The sequence below is a fragment of the Zophobas morio genome, unplaced genomic scaffold (assembly GCF_036711695.1).
Source record: "Zophobas morio isolate AGI-343-1 ecotype UQ-CSIRO unplaced genomic scaffold, CSIRO_AGI_Zmor_V1 ptg000030l, whole genome shotgun sequence".
Taxonomy (NCBI): Eukaryota; Metazoa; Arthropoda; class Insecta; order Coleoptera; family Tenebrionidae; genus Zophobas; species Zophobas morio.
The window spans coordinates 1,923,243-1,939,894 of NW_026972135.1; the positions used below are offsets into that span (position 1 = coordinate 1,923,243).

A 16,652-nucleotide genomic window follows, 5' to 3' on the forward strand; every position below is an offset into this window, starting at 1 on the left:
TTGGTAGATCAAAGCTATAAATTTTCACGATATAATTAAATAATATTTAAACATAATTAATATTATTTATAATGTTTAAATACGATAAGTATTAAGTAATATATGATAATAATTAAATCGAACACCGTTTTCTCCAAAACGCAAAGTTACTAAAAACAAAGCAATTTGTTTAAATATTATTAAATTAACCCCGAAAATGTGCAATTTCCCAGCCAAAATATGAAAAATAATTTTTGCAATCTCATCGTGACGTACGATGAGCTACCTATTCAAAGATCACATTTTCCGGCCCCTTGTGTTCAGTTTAGATTTCGGTCTGATGGCAGTAACATTGGAGCTCTGGTTTGGCTTAAAAGACACGAAAGAAAATGGATATTTTTCCGAAAAGGACCGAAAACAGGGTAAGTACGACTTCAGTTTTAATTTATCGGATTCGTTTATTCGAAAATGTTTAAATTTTGGAAAAATTTTCGAAACGATTGAAGTTGGTGGGTCAAAGCTATACATTTTCGCGATATAATTAAATAAAATTTAAACATAATTAATAATGTTTAAATATGATAACTATTAATATATGATAAGTAAACCGAAAATCATTTCCCGAAGAAAACGAGGTTAGCAAAAACAAATTAGTTTGTTTAAACATTGTTAAATTAACCCCGAACATGTACAATTTCTGAGCTAAAATATGAAAAATAATTTTTGCAATCTCATCGTGACGTACGATGACGTCACTGTCACGTGAGCTTCCTGATCACATTTTTTGGTCCTCTGTGTTTAGTTTTGATTTCGGTTTGGTGGCAGCAACATCATAGCTCCGTTTTGGCTTAAAAGTAGGGCTCTTTTCACGAATTTCCAATTTATTATTAATAAATATTAGTGAAAATGTGTTGTGTTGGTGCTGTGAACACAAAAGAAAATGGATATTTTTCCGAAAAGGACCGAAGGTTTAATAAGTATTTTTAAAAAAGACAGTTCGGATCCCCGAGAAGTTTTGACAAAAAAAAGACATTTGGGGATCCCGGGGAGGTTTTACATTTTCAAAAAAGACAACTGGGAGCCCCGAGAAGGTGTCACATTCTAAAAAAAAAATACATTTGGGGCCCTCGAAAAGGTTTTACATTTTTAAAAGACAGTTGGGACCCCCAAGAAGGTTTCACATTATAAAAAAAAACATTGCCCCCCCCCCCCCAGTAGGTTTTACATGTTTAAAAAAGACAACTGGGAGCCCCGAGAAGATTTCACATTCTAAAAAAAAATACATTTGGGACCTCCGAGAAGGTTTTACATTTTTGAAAAAGACAAATGGGAACCCCGAGAAAATTTCACATTCTAAAAAAAATACATTTGGGACCTCCGAGAAGGTTTTACATTTTTGAAAAAGACAAATAGGGGCCCCGAGAAAATTTCACATTCTAAAAAAAATACATTTGAGGCCCTCGAGAAGGTTTTACATTTTCAAAAAAAAACAATTGGAACCCCCGAGGTTTCATATTTAAAAAAAACATTGGCCCCCCCCCGAGAAGGTTTTACTTGTTTAAAAAAGACAACTGGGAGTCCCGAGAAGGTTTCACATTCTAAAAAACAGTTTGGATCCCGAGAAGATTTGACTGAAAAAAAAAGACATTTGGGGATCCCGAGGTTTTACATTTTTAAAAAAGACAAATGGGAGCCCCGAGAAGGTTTGACATTCTAAAAAAATACATTTGGGCCCTCGAGGTTTTACATTTTCAAAAAAGACAATTGGGGGCCCCGAGAAAGTTCCACATTCTAAAAAAAAAAATTTGGGGCTCTCGTGAAGGTTTTACATTTTTAAAAAAGACAATTGGGACCCCAGAGGTTTTACATTAAAAAAAAAACTGTGGCTCCCGAAAAGGTTTTACATTTAAAAAAAGGCAGTTGGGACCCCCGAGAAAGTTGTACTTTAAAAAAAGACATTTGGGGCCCTCGAGAAGGTTTTAATTTTTAAAATTTGAAAAGCTAATGTACTGAAATATTGCAAACGTTTTAAGATTACATTATTTGATAAGATAATACTAATTTTCGCACTTTTGACACTTCCGACTATTTTTCAATTATTTCCGAAAACACTGGTCAACAAAATTCAATTTTTTCTCTCTAACTTTGACATAATTGTAATGTTTTCGTTTAATTTGTCTCTGTGTTTGTAACAAAGGGCATAAACCTTACAACTTAGCTCAATTAAAAATAAAAATGCATATTTGATGTTAAAAACAAAAAAGCAGGTAAAACAATTTAATTTTTGTATCTTTAACGGCAAAAAGTGATGTATTAACAAAAGAACAACCATAATTAAGAAAAAAACAACGATTGTAGTTTAAAAAACGAAAAAAACAAAAGAAACAGCTAAGACCGACGTTTTTTCGCTTGCCTCCTATGGATTTCATTGGAGATCTCTCGCTTGATGGTCCCGCAGTATTCTGCGGTGTTAGGTGTTCCATCGATCTTGGTAACGTTTTTGTATCCACAAAATGCCCAGATGGAAGCGTTCTCTATGTCCGACACTCACGTCGTCATAATTTTTGGGGAAAAAATCAAGATGCGAATACATAAAATGCACTTTTAAGAATATGTTAATTTTAAATTTTTTATATGATGATAACATGTTTTCTACTTACTAAACGTAGTTTTCTTATTGTTTCCCAAGAAGTTTGTAGCAATTTGATCACAAAAAAATACACCTTATAGAAAGTTTCCTATTACTTAATAGTACGATTTTTGTATTTTTCAAAGGATAATATTGAAGATTACTTTTAAATGAGAGCTAAGTTTGGGTTTAGCCGTTTATAATATCATTTAAAATTGTTAATTAAATAATATGTGGCTGCTATAATAAAAGTTAGAGTTTAGCTGTTGACCAGTGAAATTAGCGAGAAAAGTGAGAAACATTTTTCGTAATTTTCAAAATTTTTTTGTTTGAAACAGTTAAAAGACGATTTGACTCGGCGGAAAATGGTTGGCTTATAGATAATTTTTCGGGGATTATGAATCTAAAATATTTTTGACAATTAGCCTTCAAATAACTGAGAACTGCAGGGAAAATGTTAAAAAAAAATCCCCAAAATTTCCAAAAAAATTTCAAATCGTTCCAAATGGCTTTGAGAGGAAAACGTTGAGTTTCTAGTTTAATAGGGTATTAATCGCAAATTTATCTTATGAAATCCTAGCCCCGCCCACCCGCCCTCTATTTTCTTACAAGATATGCGATTTGCCAAAATCCGTCTTACCTCAGCAAATACTAGCCCCACCCACCCGCCCTCTATTTTCTTGGAAGGTATGTGATTTGCCAATTTCAGTTTTATCTTAAGTACTATATTCAATATTGAAATGGCTAAATAAATTATTAAATAATAATTAAATAGTACTTGCTAAGATAAAACTGATTTTGGCATATCACATACCTTCCAAGAAAACAGAGGGTGGGTGGGCGGGGCTAGTATTTGATAAGATATTACTAATTATCGCACTTTTGACATTTCCGACTATTTTTCAACTATTTCCGAAAATTAGCGAGAAAAGTGAGAAACATTTTTCGTAATTTCCAAAATGTTTTTGTTTGAAACAGTTAAAACACAATCTGACTCAACGGAAAATAGTTGGCTTATAGATAATTTTTCGCGGATTATGAATCTAAAATATTTTTGACAATTTGTCTGCAAATAACTGAGAACTGCAGGGAAAATGTTCAAAAAAAATCCCCAAAATTTCCAAGAAATTTGAAATCGTTCCAAATGGCTTTGATAGGAAAACGTTGAGTTTCTAGTTTAATAGGGTATTAATCGCAAATTTATCTTATGAAATCCTAGCCCCGCCCACCCACCCTCTATTTTCTTACAAGATATGTGATTTGCCAAAATCCGTCTTACCTCAGCAAATACTAGCCCCACCCACCCGCCCTCTATTTTCTTGATATGTGATTTGCCAATTTCAGTCTTATCTTAAGTACTATATTCTATATTGAAATGGCTAAATAAATTATTAAATAATAATTAAATAGTATTTGTTAAGATAAAACTGATTTTGGCATATCACATACCTTCCAAGAAAACAGAGGGTGGGTGGGCGGGGCTAGTATTTGATAAGATATTACTAATTTTCGCACTTTCGACATTTCCGACTATTTTTCAACTATTTCCGAAAATTAGCCAGAAAAGTGAGAAACATTTTTCGTAATTTCCAAAATTTTATGTTTGAAACAGTTAAAACACGATCTGACTCAACGGAAAATAGTTGGCTTATAGATAATTTTTCGCAAATTACGAATCTAAAATATTTTTGACAATTTCTCTTTAAATAACTGAGAACTGTGGAGAAAATTTAAAAAAAAAATCCACAAAATTTCGAAAAAATTTGAAACCGTTCCAAATGGCTTTGAGAGGAAAACACCGAGTTTCTAGTTTTATAGGGTATTAATCGCAAATTTATCTTATGAAATCCTAGCCCCGCCCACCCACCCTTTTTTTTCTTAAAGAGTATATATGTCATTTTCCAAAAATTGTCTTATTTTAGCAAGTACTTACTAGCCCCGTCACCCTCTCTCTATTTTCTTACGGGGTATGTTATTTGCTAAAATCAGTTTTTTTCTTAGCAAATACTAGTCCCACCCACCCACCCTCTATTTTCTTGGAAGAAATGTCATTTGCCAAAATGCGTCTTACCTTAGCAAGTATTAAATCGTTAACCACAACTTGTTCAATTCAGGCCTTCCCAAAAAATCATGACATCTCAGAATTATGCCGAACAAATAAGTCTTCTTTAAAGTTTATAAAATAACATAATCCTGTATGTGTGATTTATGAATCTGTGTTGACCAGGATTGTATAACAATATTTTACAATTTAACTTTGAAATTAAAAAAAAAACGAATCCTGTGAACTCGTGCAAATATTTTAAGAGCGTTTAAAACATGGTAACTCGTTAATCAAAATTTGTCCTCCATCTTGCATTTTTGCCGAATTTCCTCAAATTTACGAGAGTTTTTGGCAAAAAAACTGATTACGAATTAACCAAGACGAAAATCGCAAAATCTAATCCAATATATTTTTAAAGAAGCAAAATTTATCGGACTATACTTCAAAGGCGAGGCAAGTTCTCTTAAAATAACCTTCCACAATTTTTTACTGGCTTTGTTTTCTTGGCCCCACTTACTCAATTTCCCTTGTCTACAAATTTACCCTTTTAAGCATGTTTTCAGTGTCTTGTCGTGAAAAGAAAACCCCGCCCACCCGCCCTTGTCTTAATTACGATAAGTAACTTTTTTGTTCATTGTTGTTGAAAGGAAGCTATATATGTTAAGAAAAAAACAGTTAAAAAGTAAGCCCCACCCACCCGCCCCAATCTCAACTCTGATGAATTTTTAATTTGTTGTCAGACCGAGGGGCAGAGTTTAATAATGGTAAAATCGATGTTTTCCATGTTTTAAGTAGGTATGATGATATTGTTCAAAATATGTCATTTTGAGAAAAAGGAGACTGTGTAATCCTCTCTCCCTTTCCTGTAGAGAAACAAATATTTTGCAATTTAGCTCCGCCCTCTTGGCTCACGACAAATAACACACAATTGAGATAGGGTGGGCGGGTGGGGTTAATACTTTGCCTTTTTTCTTAGTATGTATATGTAGTCTTCACGATCACTGAAGAAACTTTGACCAAAAACGTTAGAAACAACTATAAATATTTTATTTTCTTGGGTCATAAAAAACACACTAAATGCATAACGTAACGTAATCAGTCGTCCTTATGTAGACTCTGATATTCTTGGAACGTTACCACTCCCTTGGAAGTGGCCACTCTCAGTCTCCCCCCACAAACTGTCCCGTTAATGTGACTATTGTGCAGTTCTGCCACCTGCGTAGAACACGCGGCGGCGGGATCCCCACTCCCGCTTAAACTCCCACCCCAAAATTCATTTCCGGGTAAGGCATTACCATCCCACGCGTACGACACCACCAGCAATTTCCCCTGGTCCTGTTCTTTTAGCTTCTCCTGTGGGTTTTTATCGACCATGTGTATCTTAATCCCTTTGATTTTAGCACCGGCTCTGTAGTGCCCGGCTGTTTTTCCTTTCCGAATATAAGCAAACCGAACATCACTCACGTTTGTAAGAACATCAGAAAGCAATCTAAAACCTCAACGTTTCAAACTGTTACTAAAAGCTGAAACTTACTCTAATCTGTGAGCACACGTGTTCAAGAAAAGTTGGTTTTGTCGGTCATACAACTTCCACACTCCTAGCCCGATCCCCACTAGATGGATGTACGCCATCTTGGATTCCTGTTTAGCTCTGTGATTGGCTTCTAGTAAAAGGGTGTCAAAGGATATGGCCATCCTTCTCTCGTACATGAGGGTATCAAAGAATCTGCCTCTACCTACACACAACAGAAAGAAATAAACCTTCCACGATGTTTTTAGACAAAACTAATTAGACATGTATTTATTCACCCAAATCTGTATATCTGTCCTCTAAATTTTTCATGCGCTCCACCAAATCTTCATAAGTCCCACATTCATCACCATAGAAGTTCAGAAATTCATTTTGTAACGAAACGCAACCAACCCCATATCCATTTCTTTCGTTATTCTGTTCTTTGGATTTTACTATTTCCCGATATTCCATAACTTTCGGCTTTTCCAGTCGCGTCCCAATCACTCCCACAACTACCCCATATTCCTCCACCTTGCTTCTATCGGTTTCGAACTTCCCCTCGTTGTTCCTATCACCATCATTGATAAAATAGCTCCTCGACGACACCGACAACAAAGCTGACAATTTAATTTCGTCATAGCTTAGACAGTTCTCCAAAACTAGAGGTGGTTTTTCGTCGGTCGTTCCAATACTCTCCCAATCTCCCATTCCAGTTTCTCCACTCAACAACTTGTAACGGTCTGACGGGTCCAAGAACATGACGGCTCTTTTCTTCAACAGCCTGTCGATCAACTGGACCAAAGACATTTTTTTGTAGAACTCTTTACACAGGCCGGAGGTTTTCTGGTAAAGAAGAAACGTGGAACAGAGGTAGAGGCCATATTCGTGAATTAGGGGGTAGGCTGAATTTATGTTTGTTTCGAGGATTTCCGCGGATGTTTTGTCCTTGAGTTTCCAGCAGCGGGTGGTCTCTATGGGAAATTTGACCGGGAATGAGGAGCTATTTGCCATTAATTGCTCTATGGTGAGATCAGAGGTGGGTTCGGTTCTGTTGTCTGGCGATAAAAGGATGGATTTGTGGTCGCCTTTCCACTGAATGGGTTCTTTTAACCATTCAGCCATCTAAAAATTAAAATTGTTGTTTCCATAGCCACTTTCGACTGGTTGGTAGCCGTGACTTTAACCACAACCAAACACCGGAAATTCTGTATAGGTTATGTTTATTTGTTGATAATTTTTTATTATACGAGATTTCACTTATACAATAGATAAATAGAATAACTGTCTTACCTTAATGTTAATCAAACGCCTAATGTTAATGAAAAAATAAATTAAACAACACTGATTTACAAATCGCAACTTACTGAAAAACAACTGTCACTTAAAAAAGCAGAACACTGTAATCTGATGCGTCGTAATTCGAGTCGATATTCATAGATGTCTCCAAGTTCTTTCAATTGAAATTGTAATCTTGCTTGACAAAATTATGAACTAATACCGTATTTTGCAACAATGGTTAGACAAACTTGGCGGATGTAAAGTTTGTCAGACGTTAATAATACAAAATGTCGTTTTCGTCATCACAACCCCTATTGGCTCTAGGTGTGGTTAGGACAACCAATGGAAATCGAGTTTAGTAGATCACCAATCAAAATTCAGACCTGAAATGAGTGAACAGAATGGCGTATTTTTGTACTCCTAAAATAAAATATAAATTAATTGTTTAATTATCAATTTTCTGAACACGATCTTTATATTTTCGTTATGACAGTTCTAAATTTGTTAATAATACGTCAGTAATAAATTTCAGGGAACACTAGATTTGTTAACGTTCGTAAAAACTGAAAGCATTTTTTTTTAATACCAACTTTAATTTTTCATCTGTAATTTAAAGTTAATTTATTCTGTTTTGCTCTGTGTTATTGTTTTTATTATTCTGACCGATAAGTACAGTCGGGCCAATATTTTTTGCAATTTTTTGAGTTTCAATTTAAAATTTTTCAATTTTTCGAATTTTTAGATTCGTTTCGTTTTTCGTTTCTTCGATTTTTTGGTTTGCAATTTTTTGTTTCCACTTTTAAATTTTTGACATTTGTGATGTATGGTATTTCAATAATTCTATTTTTCGAGTTTTCAACTTTTGCATTAAGTAGGTATTCAATTTTTCGTTTATTAATTTTTTGAATTTTCTAATTTTTAATTTTTCCCTTTTATAATATTTCGATATGCAATTTTTTGAGCTTCCAGTTTTAAGTTTTCGGATTTTTCGATTTTTTTACTTTTTCAATTTTTCGTTATCTGCTTGACCTTTGAGATTTGCAATTTCTAGTTTTCGTAATTTCCTATTTTTGACCTTTTCGTTTTTTAATTTATTCTCCTTTTTTGTATCTTGAATTTCCTGATTTGCAATTTTTTGTTTCAATTTAAAATTTTTGAATTTTTCGAATTTTCAGCTTTGAAATTTTTAAAGTTTTTGATATTTCAACAATTCTATTCTTAGAGTTTTCAGCTTTTGGATTAAACATTCAATTTTTCATTCTGTATGTAAAACATATATTGATTTTAAAATTTTTTGAATTTTATAATTTTCAGCTTTTGAATTTTCGTTTTTTGTTACTTCACCTTTCAGATTTGCAATTTCTAAGTATTTTCATAATTTCCTATTTTTGACTTTATTGGTTTTTGAGTTATTCGATGTTTCAATTTTTTGTATCTTGAATTTTCCGATTTGCAATTTTTTGTTTAAATTTTTCAATTTTAGAATTTTCAGTTTTTCGATTTTTAATTTTTCGTTCCTTTAGTTTTTTCATTGACAAATTTTTTTCCAGTTTCCAATTTTAAATTTTTGATATTTTCTATTTTTCAATAATTCTATTTTTCGAGTATTCAACTTTTGGGATAAGTATTCAATTTTTCGTTTTGTAATTCATGGATTTTTCAATTTTTCGAATTTTCAGCTTTTAAATTTTTTAATTTTTTTGGCTTTTCAAATTCAGAATTTCTAGTTTCTCGATTTTTAATTTTTCGTTTCTTCAATTTTTCGATTTACAATTTTTTGTTTACAGATTTAAATTTTTGACATTTTCGATATTTCAATAGAATTCTATTTTTCGAGTTTTCAACTTTTGGGTTAAGTATTCAATTTTTCGTTGTAATTCATTGATTTTACAATATTTTTTTGAATTTTCGTTTTTTCAATTCGTTACTTCACCTTTGAGATTTACAATTTGTAGATTTCATAATTTCCTATTTTTGACTTTTCCGTTTTTCAGTTATTCGATTTTTCAATTTTTTGTATCTTGATTTTTCCGATTTGCAATTTTTTGTTTCAATTTAAAATTTTTCAATGTTTAGAATTTTCAGTTTTTGAATTTTTCAATTTTAGAATTTTCAGTTTCTCGTTTTTTAATTTTTCGCTTTTTGATTTGTAATTTTTTGTTTGCAGTTTAAAATTTTTGACATTTTCGGTATTTCAGTTATATTTTTCGAATTTTCAACTTTTGGGTTTAATATTCAATTTTTCGTTGTGTAATTCATCGATTTTACAATTCTTCGATTTTTTAATTTTTTGAATTTTCTAATTTTTCATTTTTCCCTTGTACAATATTTCGATATGCAATTTTCCAAGTTTGCAGTTTTAAGTAAGATTCGGATTTTTCAATTTTTTAACTTTTGAATTATCGATTTTTCAATTTTTCGTTAGTTCACCTTTGAAATTTGCAATTTCTAGTGTTCATAAATTTCTATTTTTGATTTTTTCGGTTTATCAATTATTCGATTTTTCAATTTTTCAATTTTTTGTATCTTGAATTTTCCGATTTTCAATTTTTTGTTTCAGTTTAAATTGTTTTAATTTTTCGAATTTTCAGCTTTTAAATTTTTCAATTTTTTGTTTTTTCAATTTTAGAATTTTCAGTTACTCGATTTTTAATTTTTCGTTTCTTCAATTTTTTTATTTACAATTTTTTATATCCGGATTGAAATTTTTGACATTTTCGATATTTCAATAAAATTTTATTTTTCGAGTTTTCAACTTTTGGGTTAAGTATTCATTTTTCGTTGTAATTCATTGATTTTACAATGTTTTGTTTTTTTCATTTTTTGAATTTTCTAATTTTTCGATTTTTCCATTTTTGAACTTTGAATTTTTCAATTTTTTTTACTTTACCTTTGGAATTTTAATTTCTAATTTTCATAATTTCCTATTTTTGACTTTTTCGGTTTTTCAATTATTGGAATATTCAATTTTTTGTTTCAATTTAAAATTTTTCATTTTTCGAATTTCCAGCTTTTGAATTTTTCGATTATTTGGTTTTTCAATTTTAGAATTTTCAGTTCCTCGATTTTTAATTTTTTGTTTTTTCAATTTTTGATTTGCAATTTTTTGTTTCCAGTTTTAAATTTTTGACATTTTCGATATTTGAATAATTCTATTTTTCGAGTTTTCAACATTTGAATTAGTTTAAAAAGTATTTAATTTTTCGTTGTTGTAATTCATTGATTTTACGGTTTCCCGTTTTTCTAATTTTTTGAATTTTCTAATTTTTAATTTTTCCTTTCTACAATATTTCGATATGCAATTTTTCGAGTTTCCAGTTTTAAATAATCGGATTTTTCGATTTTTGGACTCTTGAATTTTCGATTTTTCAATTTTTCGTTACTTCACCTTTGAGATTTCTAATTTCTAAGTATTTTCATAATTTCCAATTTTTGACTTTTTCGGTTTTTCAATTATTCGATTTTTCAATTTTTTGCATCTTGAATTTGCCGGTTTACAATTTTTTGTTTCAATTTCAAATTTTTCAATTTTTCGAATTTTCAGCTTTTGAATTTTTCGATTCTTTGTGTTTCCGATTTTAGAATTTTCAGTTCCTGGATTTTTTATTTTTTTTTCTTCAGTTTTTAGATTTACAATTTTTTATTTCCAGTTTTAAATTTTTGAGTTTTTCCATTTTTCAATAATTCTGTTTTTCGGGTTTTCAACTTTTGGATTAATCATCCAATTTTTCGTTCTGTAATTCATTGATTTTACACTTTTTCGTTTTTTCAATTTTTTTGAATTTCCTAATTTTTGGATTTTTCAATTTTTCCTTACTTCACCTTTGAGATTTGCAATTTCTAGTTTTCATAACTTCCTATTTTTGACTTGTTGGGTTTTTCATTTATTCGAATTTTTAATTTTTTGTATCTTGAATAATCGGATTTGCATTTTTTTTTTCAATTTTTCGTATTTTCAGCTTTTTAATTTTTCAATTTTTTGTTTTTTCAATTTTAGAATTTTCGGTTTCTCAATTTTCAAATTTTCGTTTCTTCAATTTTTTGATTTACAATTTTTTGTGTCCAGTTTTCAATTTTTGACATTTTTATTTTTAAAATTTTCGAATTTTCAACTTTTCAATTTTTCGATTTTTTGGTTTTACAGTTTTAGAATTTTCAGTTTCTCAATTTTTTGATTCGCAATTTTTTGTTTCCAGATTTAAATTCTTCCTTCTGTAATTCATTGATTTTACAATTTTTCGTTTTTAAAGTTTTTGGATTTTCTAATTTTTCGATTTTTCAACTTTTGAATTTTCGATTTTGCAATGTTCGTTACTTCATCATTGAAATTTGTAATTTCTAGTTTTCATAATTTCCTATTTTAAACCTTTTCGGTTTTTCAGTTATTCGATTGTTCAATTTTTTATATCTTAAATTTTCCGAATTTTCCGCTTTTCAATTTTTCGATTTTTTGTTTTTTCAGTTTTAGAATTTTCAGTTACTCGATATTTAATTTTTTGATTTGGAATTATTTGTTTCCAGCTTTAAATTTTTGACATTTTCGATTTTTCAACTTTTGCATATTTCAATTTTTCAGTATGTTTTCTCCTCACCTTTTAAATTTTTCAATTTTTCGAGACTTTAGTTTTTCATCATCTCTTCAACAGATTTTCTATCTTTAGATTTTTTATTTTTTGAAAATTGCAGGTAAAATAATAAACTTGTTCTTCCAGTCCTAAATCAAAAATTGAGAACTTGAAATATTTAAATGCTAAAGATTGAAAGACTACAAATTGAAAACTAGAAAACTTGAAATCGGAAAGTCGTAAAATCTAAAAACCGTAAAATCTAAAAATTCTAAATTCAAAAAGTAAAAAATCCAACAACTGTAAAACAAAAAACTTGGAAATTATAATATCGAAAAATTGAAAAATTCTGAAGCAAATTCGAAAAATTGTAAAACACTAAAAATTTTTTAAAAATTCAAAATGGGTGTTAAAAATGCTCAGTTAATAAAAGCATGATAAAGCCATTTAAAAATTAAACAATTAAGAATAATTTAAATTTAAAAATTGAAAAATTAAAAACTGACAACTAGAGAACTTGAAATCGGAAAACTGTACCTAAATCGAAAAATTGATAAACGAGAAATTTGAAAATCGAGAAACAGAAAAATCCAAAAATTTAATAAGTACCTAAAAGAAAAATGAAAGTTGTTAAAAATTGAAAAATCAAACTAACTGCAAAATCAAAAAATGATAAAGTGAAAAAATTAAAAAAATCAAGCGCTGATAAATCGAAAATTTGAAAAACCTAGAATCGAAAACTCAAAAAATTGCAAATCAAAAAATTGAGAAATTGAAAAATTGCAAAATATAATTTTCAAAAATTCAAAAATTCAAAAAAATAAGTTGACAATTACAAAAAAATGGAAACATCAATTAATTGATGAAATGAAAAATTAAAAAAGACGACATAAATATAAAGAAAAATCTAAAAACGGAAAATGGGTCAAGATATTTCAAAAGTAAAATAAAGAGAAAAATGATGAAAACGTTGTATACAACAAAACCCAAAACGAAAATATTCAAAAAATAAAAATACATACTAAAATCGATATAAAAAAAGGACGAGCTAAAAAATTAAGTATCTATAGCGGAATAAGAGAAATAAAGAAATTAAACTTTTTGTATCACAATACATTAAAATAAGTGATCTAAGATTATTTAGATTAATAGAGAATTTTTATAAAGGAATTGTAATGAAATTTGAAGCGGATTCATAAACCACCAGTACAGGAGTATATCATTTTATAAAATTTAGATCTTTTACTAAGAAAAATGATAAAAAGACGTCACCAAATTGTTGTTAGGAATGATTAGACAATATGGTACTTAGGACAGGTTTATTAAAAAATCGAAAATTTGAAATTGGAAACTAAGAAAACAAGAAAAAAAGTGTAGCTTTGTGTTTCTAAGTTGGCACCACTGCTTATTCTAACAGCACGTATCAATTTTATCACAAGTGGTACTTGAATAAAAAAACAGATTTTATTGTTTCCTCAGCCACTCATAAAAATTTGATAACAAAAAATTCGTCTTTTAAACCTCAATTTCCTACTTAAACTAAAAAAAAACACCTGATAAGACAAAATGATCCACAAGCTACTCTTGTTTCTAACACTCGCTACCGCCTTGTCTCTCCCCCGAAAAGAGGTAAGTGCCACAAGCCACACCTTTTGGTCCTCTACTCTAATCATAGTTCAGACCCCGAATTTTCAACGGTGAACCAGCATCCAAAGGTCAATTCCCATGGCAGGCAGCTCTTTGGATTCCCACCAACACAGGACTAAAATTTTGCGGTGGTTCCCTCATTAGTGACACCTGGGTACTCACTAGTGCCAATTGTGTGGGAAAGTACGCTTAAAATTACCCGACGAAAAAATAATAATTGGTGGGTTAGAGCTTTTTTCAGAATCAGGGTACTACTAGGTACGTTAGAATCAACAGGAGATGATCCAGACCAGGTGGAACTGCACTCACGGTTGTGGATAATCCACGAGAACTTTAATCCTTGGACGTACGAAAATGATGTGGCTGTGGTACGCTTACCAGAAGCGGTGGTGTTTAATGGTACTTATATTTCGAAAAAATTCAATAAGTGAGGGTTTTGTGTTTTTAGATTATATTCAACCCATTGCTTTAATGACTGAAGATGTAGATGAAGATAGTACTGTGACTGTTAGTGGCTGGGGTGCTATAAGTGAAGGTACTTAGGTACTTAGATTAGAATGATTATGGGTGTCTCAATTTGTTTATTGTAGATGACGTTATATCGTCAGATCTTACTTACTCCAATTTAACAATAAGTACATCTTGTGCAGGTACTGATAGTACTATATGTGCCATTCCGGATGGCAATAGTGATTCCCAAAATATTTGTTTGGTTAGTAGAAACGCATAAACAACTCGGACTAATTTAGGGTATGGTAGGGGGACATTGGGGACGCTTTGGTACTTAATGCTTTCACGGATCCCGTCCAGGTTGGAATTGCCAGTTCCTACGGTACCACTTGCAACAAGGGTGGCTCTGGAATATTTACAAGTACCGCATTTGAAAGACAATGGATAAAACGTGTCACTGACATCTAGACCACACAACAAAATAAAACCAAAACATTGTTTCATAATAATATATATATTCTAAGTACTTAAGTAAGTACCACTTTACTTTGTATTTTCGTCAATCCAGTCAGCATAAGCCAACGGTCTAACATAAACATCTGGGTACCCATGGGCACAAGCAGAAACCGTGTAACTCACAATCCCCGCCAACTTCCCGCCACACACCAACGGTCCTCCCGAATCCCCAAAACAAACTCCTTTTCCCGAAGGACCATAACCACAAACTTGTTCACTCCCCAAATAAAACGGATCCATACTCTCAATTAAATCTTTGCATTGCTCGAAACTCAAAGCCACCAGTTCAACATACAGCAACTCCTCAGGGAACGAAGTCGTTTCACTAGCCCCCCACCCAGCTGCTTGACAACTTGCGTTGACTTCAGGATCGGCGAACTCCACAGCCTGGACTTCATCCCCAAACTCAAACTCTCCATTGATTTGAATCAAACCTATATCGTTTTGGGCAGTTGTTGAGTTGTAGGCTTCGTGCTGGATCGCTTTGGAGATGTTGTACTTAGTACCACCCGAGCTTTCGTAGATGGTACCTACGAGTACTGTGGAGTTGGGAGTTACGGCGTCGATGCAGTGGCCGGCTGTGACGATCCAGTTTTTGTTGATTATGGAACCATCGCAGAATTGTTCTGGGTTGTTTAAGGACGCGACGAAGGGGAACTGGCCGGGGGAGGCGATGGTGCCGCCGAAAATGCGACCATGGGGGGGCGAACCTGCGCAGAGGGGTTGGAGGGATGTACGTGCTAACACTAGTAAGTACTAGTTACCTGTGGTGGCACCGGCGAAAATTAGAACCAGTAGAGTTGCGAGCATTTTTGGTTTGAATCGGTTTGGAGACTGAGATATCTTATCTTGAATGGTACTTGTGTGGTGGTACCGTTTTGAAAACTGTCGATACTGTTATCAGTTTAATGACGTGCGACAACTCTTAACTTGTCCTTTTCTTAATCAAGTCTTCCGAATTTTTCGAAAATATTGCTAAACACTCTAAATTTTTGAATTCACAGATATATATACATATATATACATATATGATAAATTTTTTCAGAATTTTTAGACAACTTTTTTCAAAATGAAATTTTCTACGCTGTATGTAAAATGTAGTCATAAGTACTTGCTAAGATAAAAATGATTTTGGCAGATGGCATATACTAGAAGAAAGGAAAGGGTGGGTGGGTGGGGCTATTAGTTGTTAAGATAGAACTGATTTTAGTTCATGAGATACCCTCTAAGAAAAGAAAGGTGGGTGAACGCCCGTTATCTAACAACGAATGAAAAATTTATCGCAATTAAAATCGGGACGGGTGATTTGTGTTTCATCTTTTTTTTCCTGATATATATACTTTTGTTTATACAAAAGAATAGTTAAACATGTTTTCAGTTTCTTGTTGGAAAAAGAAAACTTCGTATATTAAGAAAAAATGGGCAAAATATAAGCCCCACCCACCCACCCCCTCCCAATTGTGACGATTTTTTTATTTATCCTGAGTTGAGGGCCGAAGCTTAATTGCAAAATCATCATTTCTCCACAAGAAATTACTATGTGAACGGTTTTAAAAGGGTAAAATTTTGTAGAGGAATGTGGATTTTGTAATTAAACTCCGCCCCTCGGTTTGATTACGAATGAAAAACTCACCACAACTAAGACCGAGGTGGGTGGGTGGAGCTTAATCTTTGAGTTTTTTTTACACATTAACTAAGAACAAGTATCCATTAATTTCCGCACCCGTGCCGACCAATCACAACAAAGTACATCGGCGCTAAATTCAAACTGGCCCAAAGTCGAATATTATTGCTTTCATCTTTTCATTTTTATTTTGGGGTTCTCGTATTTTTTAATTTTTTGTTGTCGACTTTTCAGTTTCTCGATTTTTCGATATTTCCATTTTAAGACATTTTAATTTTTTTGACTTTTCAATTGTTGATTTTTTCGTTATCCGATTTTTTACTTTCGCTATTTTTTGAACATTTCGGTATTTCAATTTTTTTTATTGTACAATGTTTCATTTTTTCAATTTTTCAGTTTTCGATTTA

The 16,652-nt window shown here is 31.6% G+C and overlaps 3 protein-coding genes across 4 annotated transcripts; 1 reads left to right on the forward strand and 2 right to left on the reverse strand.

The window, feature by feature from the left end:
• Positions 1-5,673: 5,673 nt before the first annotated feature.
• LOC135138953 (uncharacterized) lies at positions 5,674-7,549 on the reverse strand. 2 transcript variants are annotated; one of them, XM_064069003.1, is made up of 4 exons: positions 7,456-7,549; positions 6,462-7,287; positions 6,187-6,388; positions 5,674-6,141 (listed from the first exon to the last, which is right to left on the reverse strand). In XM_064069003.1, the coding sequence occupies exons 2-4, from the start codon at positions 7,285-7,287 to the stop codon at positions 5,748-5,750; spliced, it is 1,422 nt and encodes a 473-aa protein (XP_063925073.1). In that variant the 5' UTR covers positions 7,456-7,549; the 3' UTR covers positions 5,674-5,747. The 2 variants fall into 2 exon arrangements, with proteins under 2 accessions (XP_063925073.1, XP_063925074.1); XM_064069004.1 differs by having other exon boundaries at positions 6,462-7,370.
• Positions 7,550-13,505: 5,956 nt separating this feature from the next.
• Positions 13,506-14,636, forward strand: LOC135138954 (chymotrypsin BI-like). The gene is made up of 6 exons (XM_064069005.1): positions 13,506-13,637; positions 13,684-13,838; positions 13,885-14,054; positions 14,104-14,190; positions 14,246-14,367; positions 14,415-14,636. Exons 1-6 carry the CDS (start codon positions 13,575-13,577, stop codon positions 14,571-14,573), a joined length of 756 nt encoding a protein of 251 aa, XP_063925075.1. The 5' UTR covers positions 13,506-13,574; the 3' UTR covers positions 14,574-14,636.
• Positions 14,601-15,477, reverse strand: LOC135138955 (chymotrypsin-1-like). The gene is made up of 2 exons (XM_064069007.1): positions 15,386-15,477; positions 14,601-15,331 (listed from the first exon to the last, which is right to left on the reverse strand). Exons 1-2 carry the CDS (start codon positions 15,429-15,431, stop codon positions 14,649-14,651), a joined length of 729 nt encoding a protein of 242 aa, XP_063925077.1. The 5' UTR covers positions 15,432-15,477; the 3' UTR covers positions 14,601-14,648.
• Between the last annotated feature and the right edge of the window lie 1,175 nt (positions 15,478-16,652).

Excerpts from the sequence above, each read along its gene's own strand:
- LOC135138953 (XM_064069003.1), bottom strand. The coding sequence starts at position 7,287 with ATGGCTGAATGGTTAAAAGAACCCATTCAGTGGAAAGGCGACCACAAA. Across the intron at positions 6,389-6,461 it reads GGACAGATATACAGATTTGG|GTAGAGGCAGATTCTTTGAT; the intron begins GTGAATAAATAC and ends TGTTGTGTGTAG. Across the intron at positions 6,142-6,186 it reads ACGTGTGCTCACAGATTAGA|ATTGCTTTCTGATGTTCTTA; the intron begins GTAAGTTTCAGC and ends TTGAGGTTTTAG.
- LOC135138954 (XM_064069005.1), top strand. The coding sequence starts at position 13,575 with ATGATCCACAAGCTACTCTTGTTTCTAACACTCGCTACCGCCTTGTCT. Across the intron at positions 13,638-13,683 it reads TGTCTCTCCCCCGAAAAGAG|TTCAGACCCCGAATTTTCAA; the intron begins GTAAGTGCCACA and ends CTCTAATCATAG. Across the intron at positions 13,839-13,884 it reads AGTGCCAATTGTGTGGGAAA|AGCTTTTTTCAGAATCAGGG; the intron begins GTACGCTTAAAA and ends TTGGTGGGTTAG.
- LOC135138955 (XM_064069007.1), bottom strand. The coding sequence starts at position 15,431 with ATGCTCGCAACTCTACTGGTTCTAATTTTCGCCGGTGCCACCACAG. Across the intron at positions 15,332-15,385 it reads TTTCGCCGGTGCCACCACAG|GTTCGCCCCCCCATGGTCGC; the intron begins GTAACTAGTACT and ends CCCTCTGCGCAG.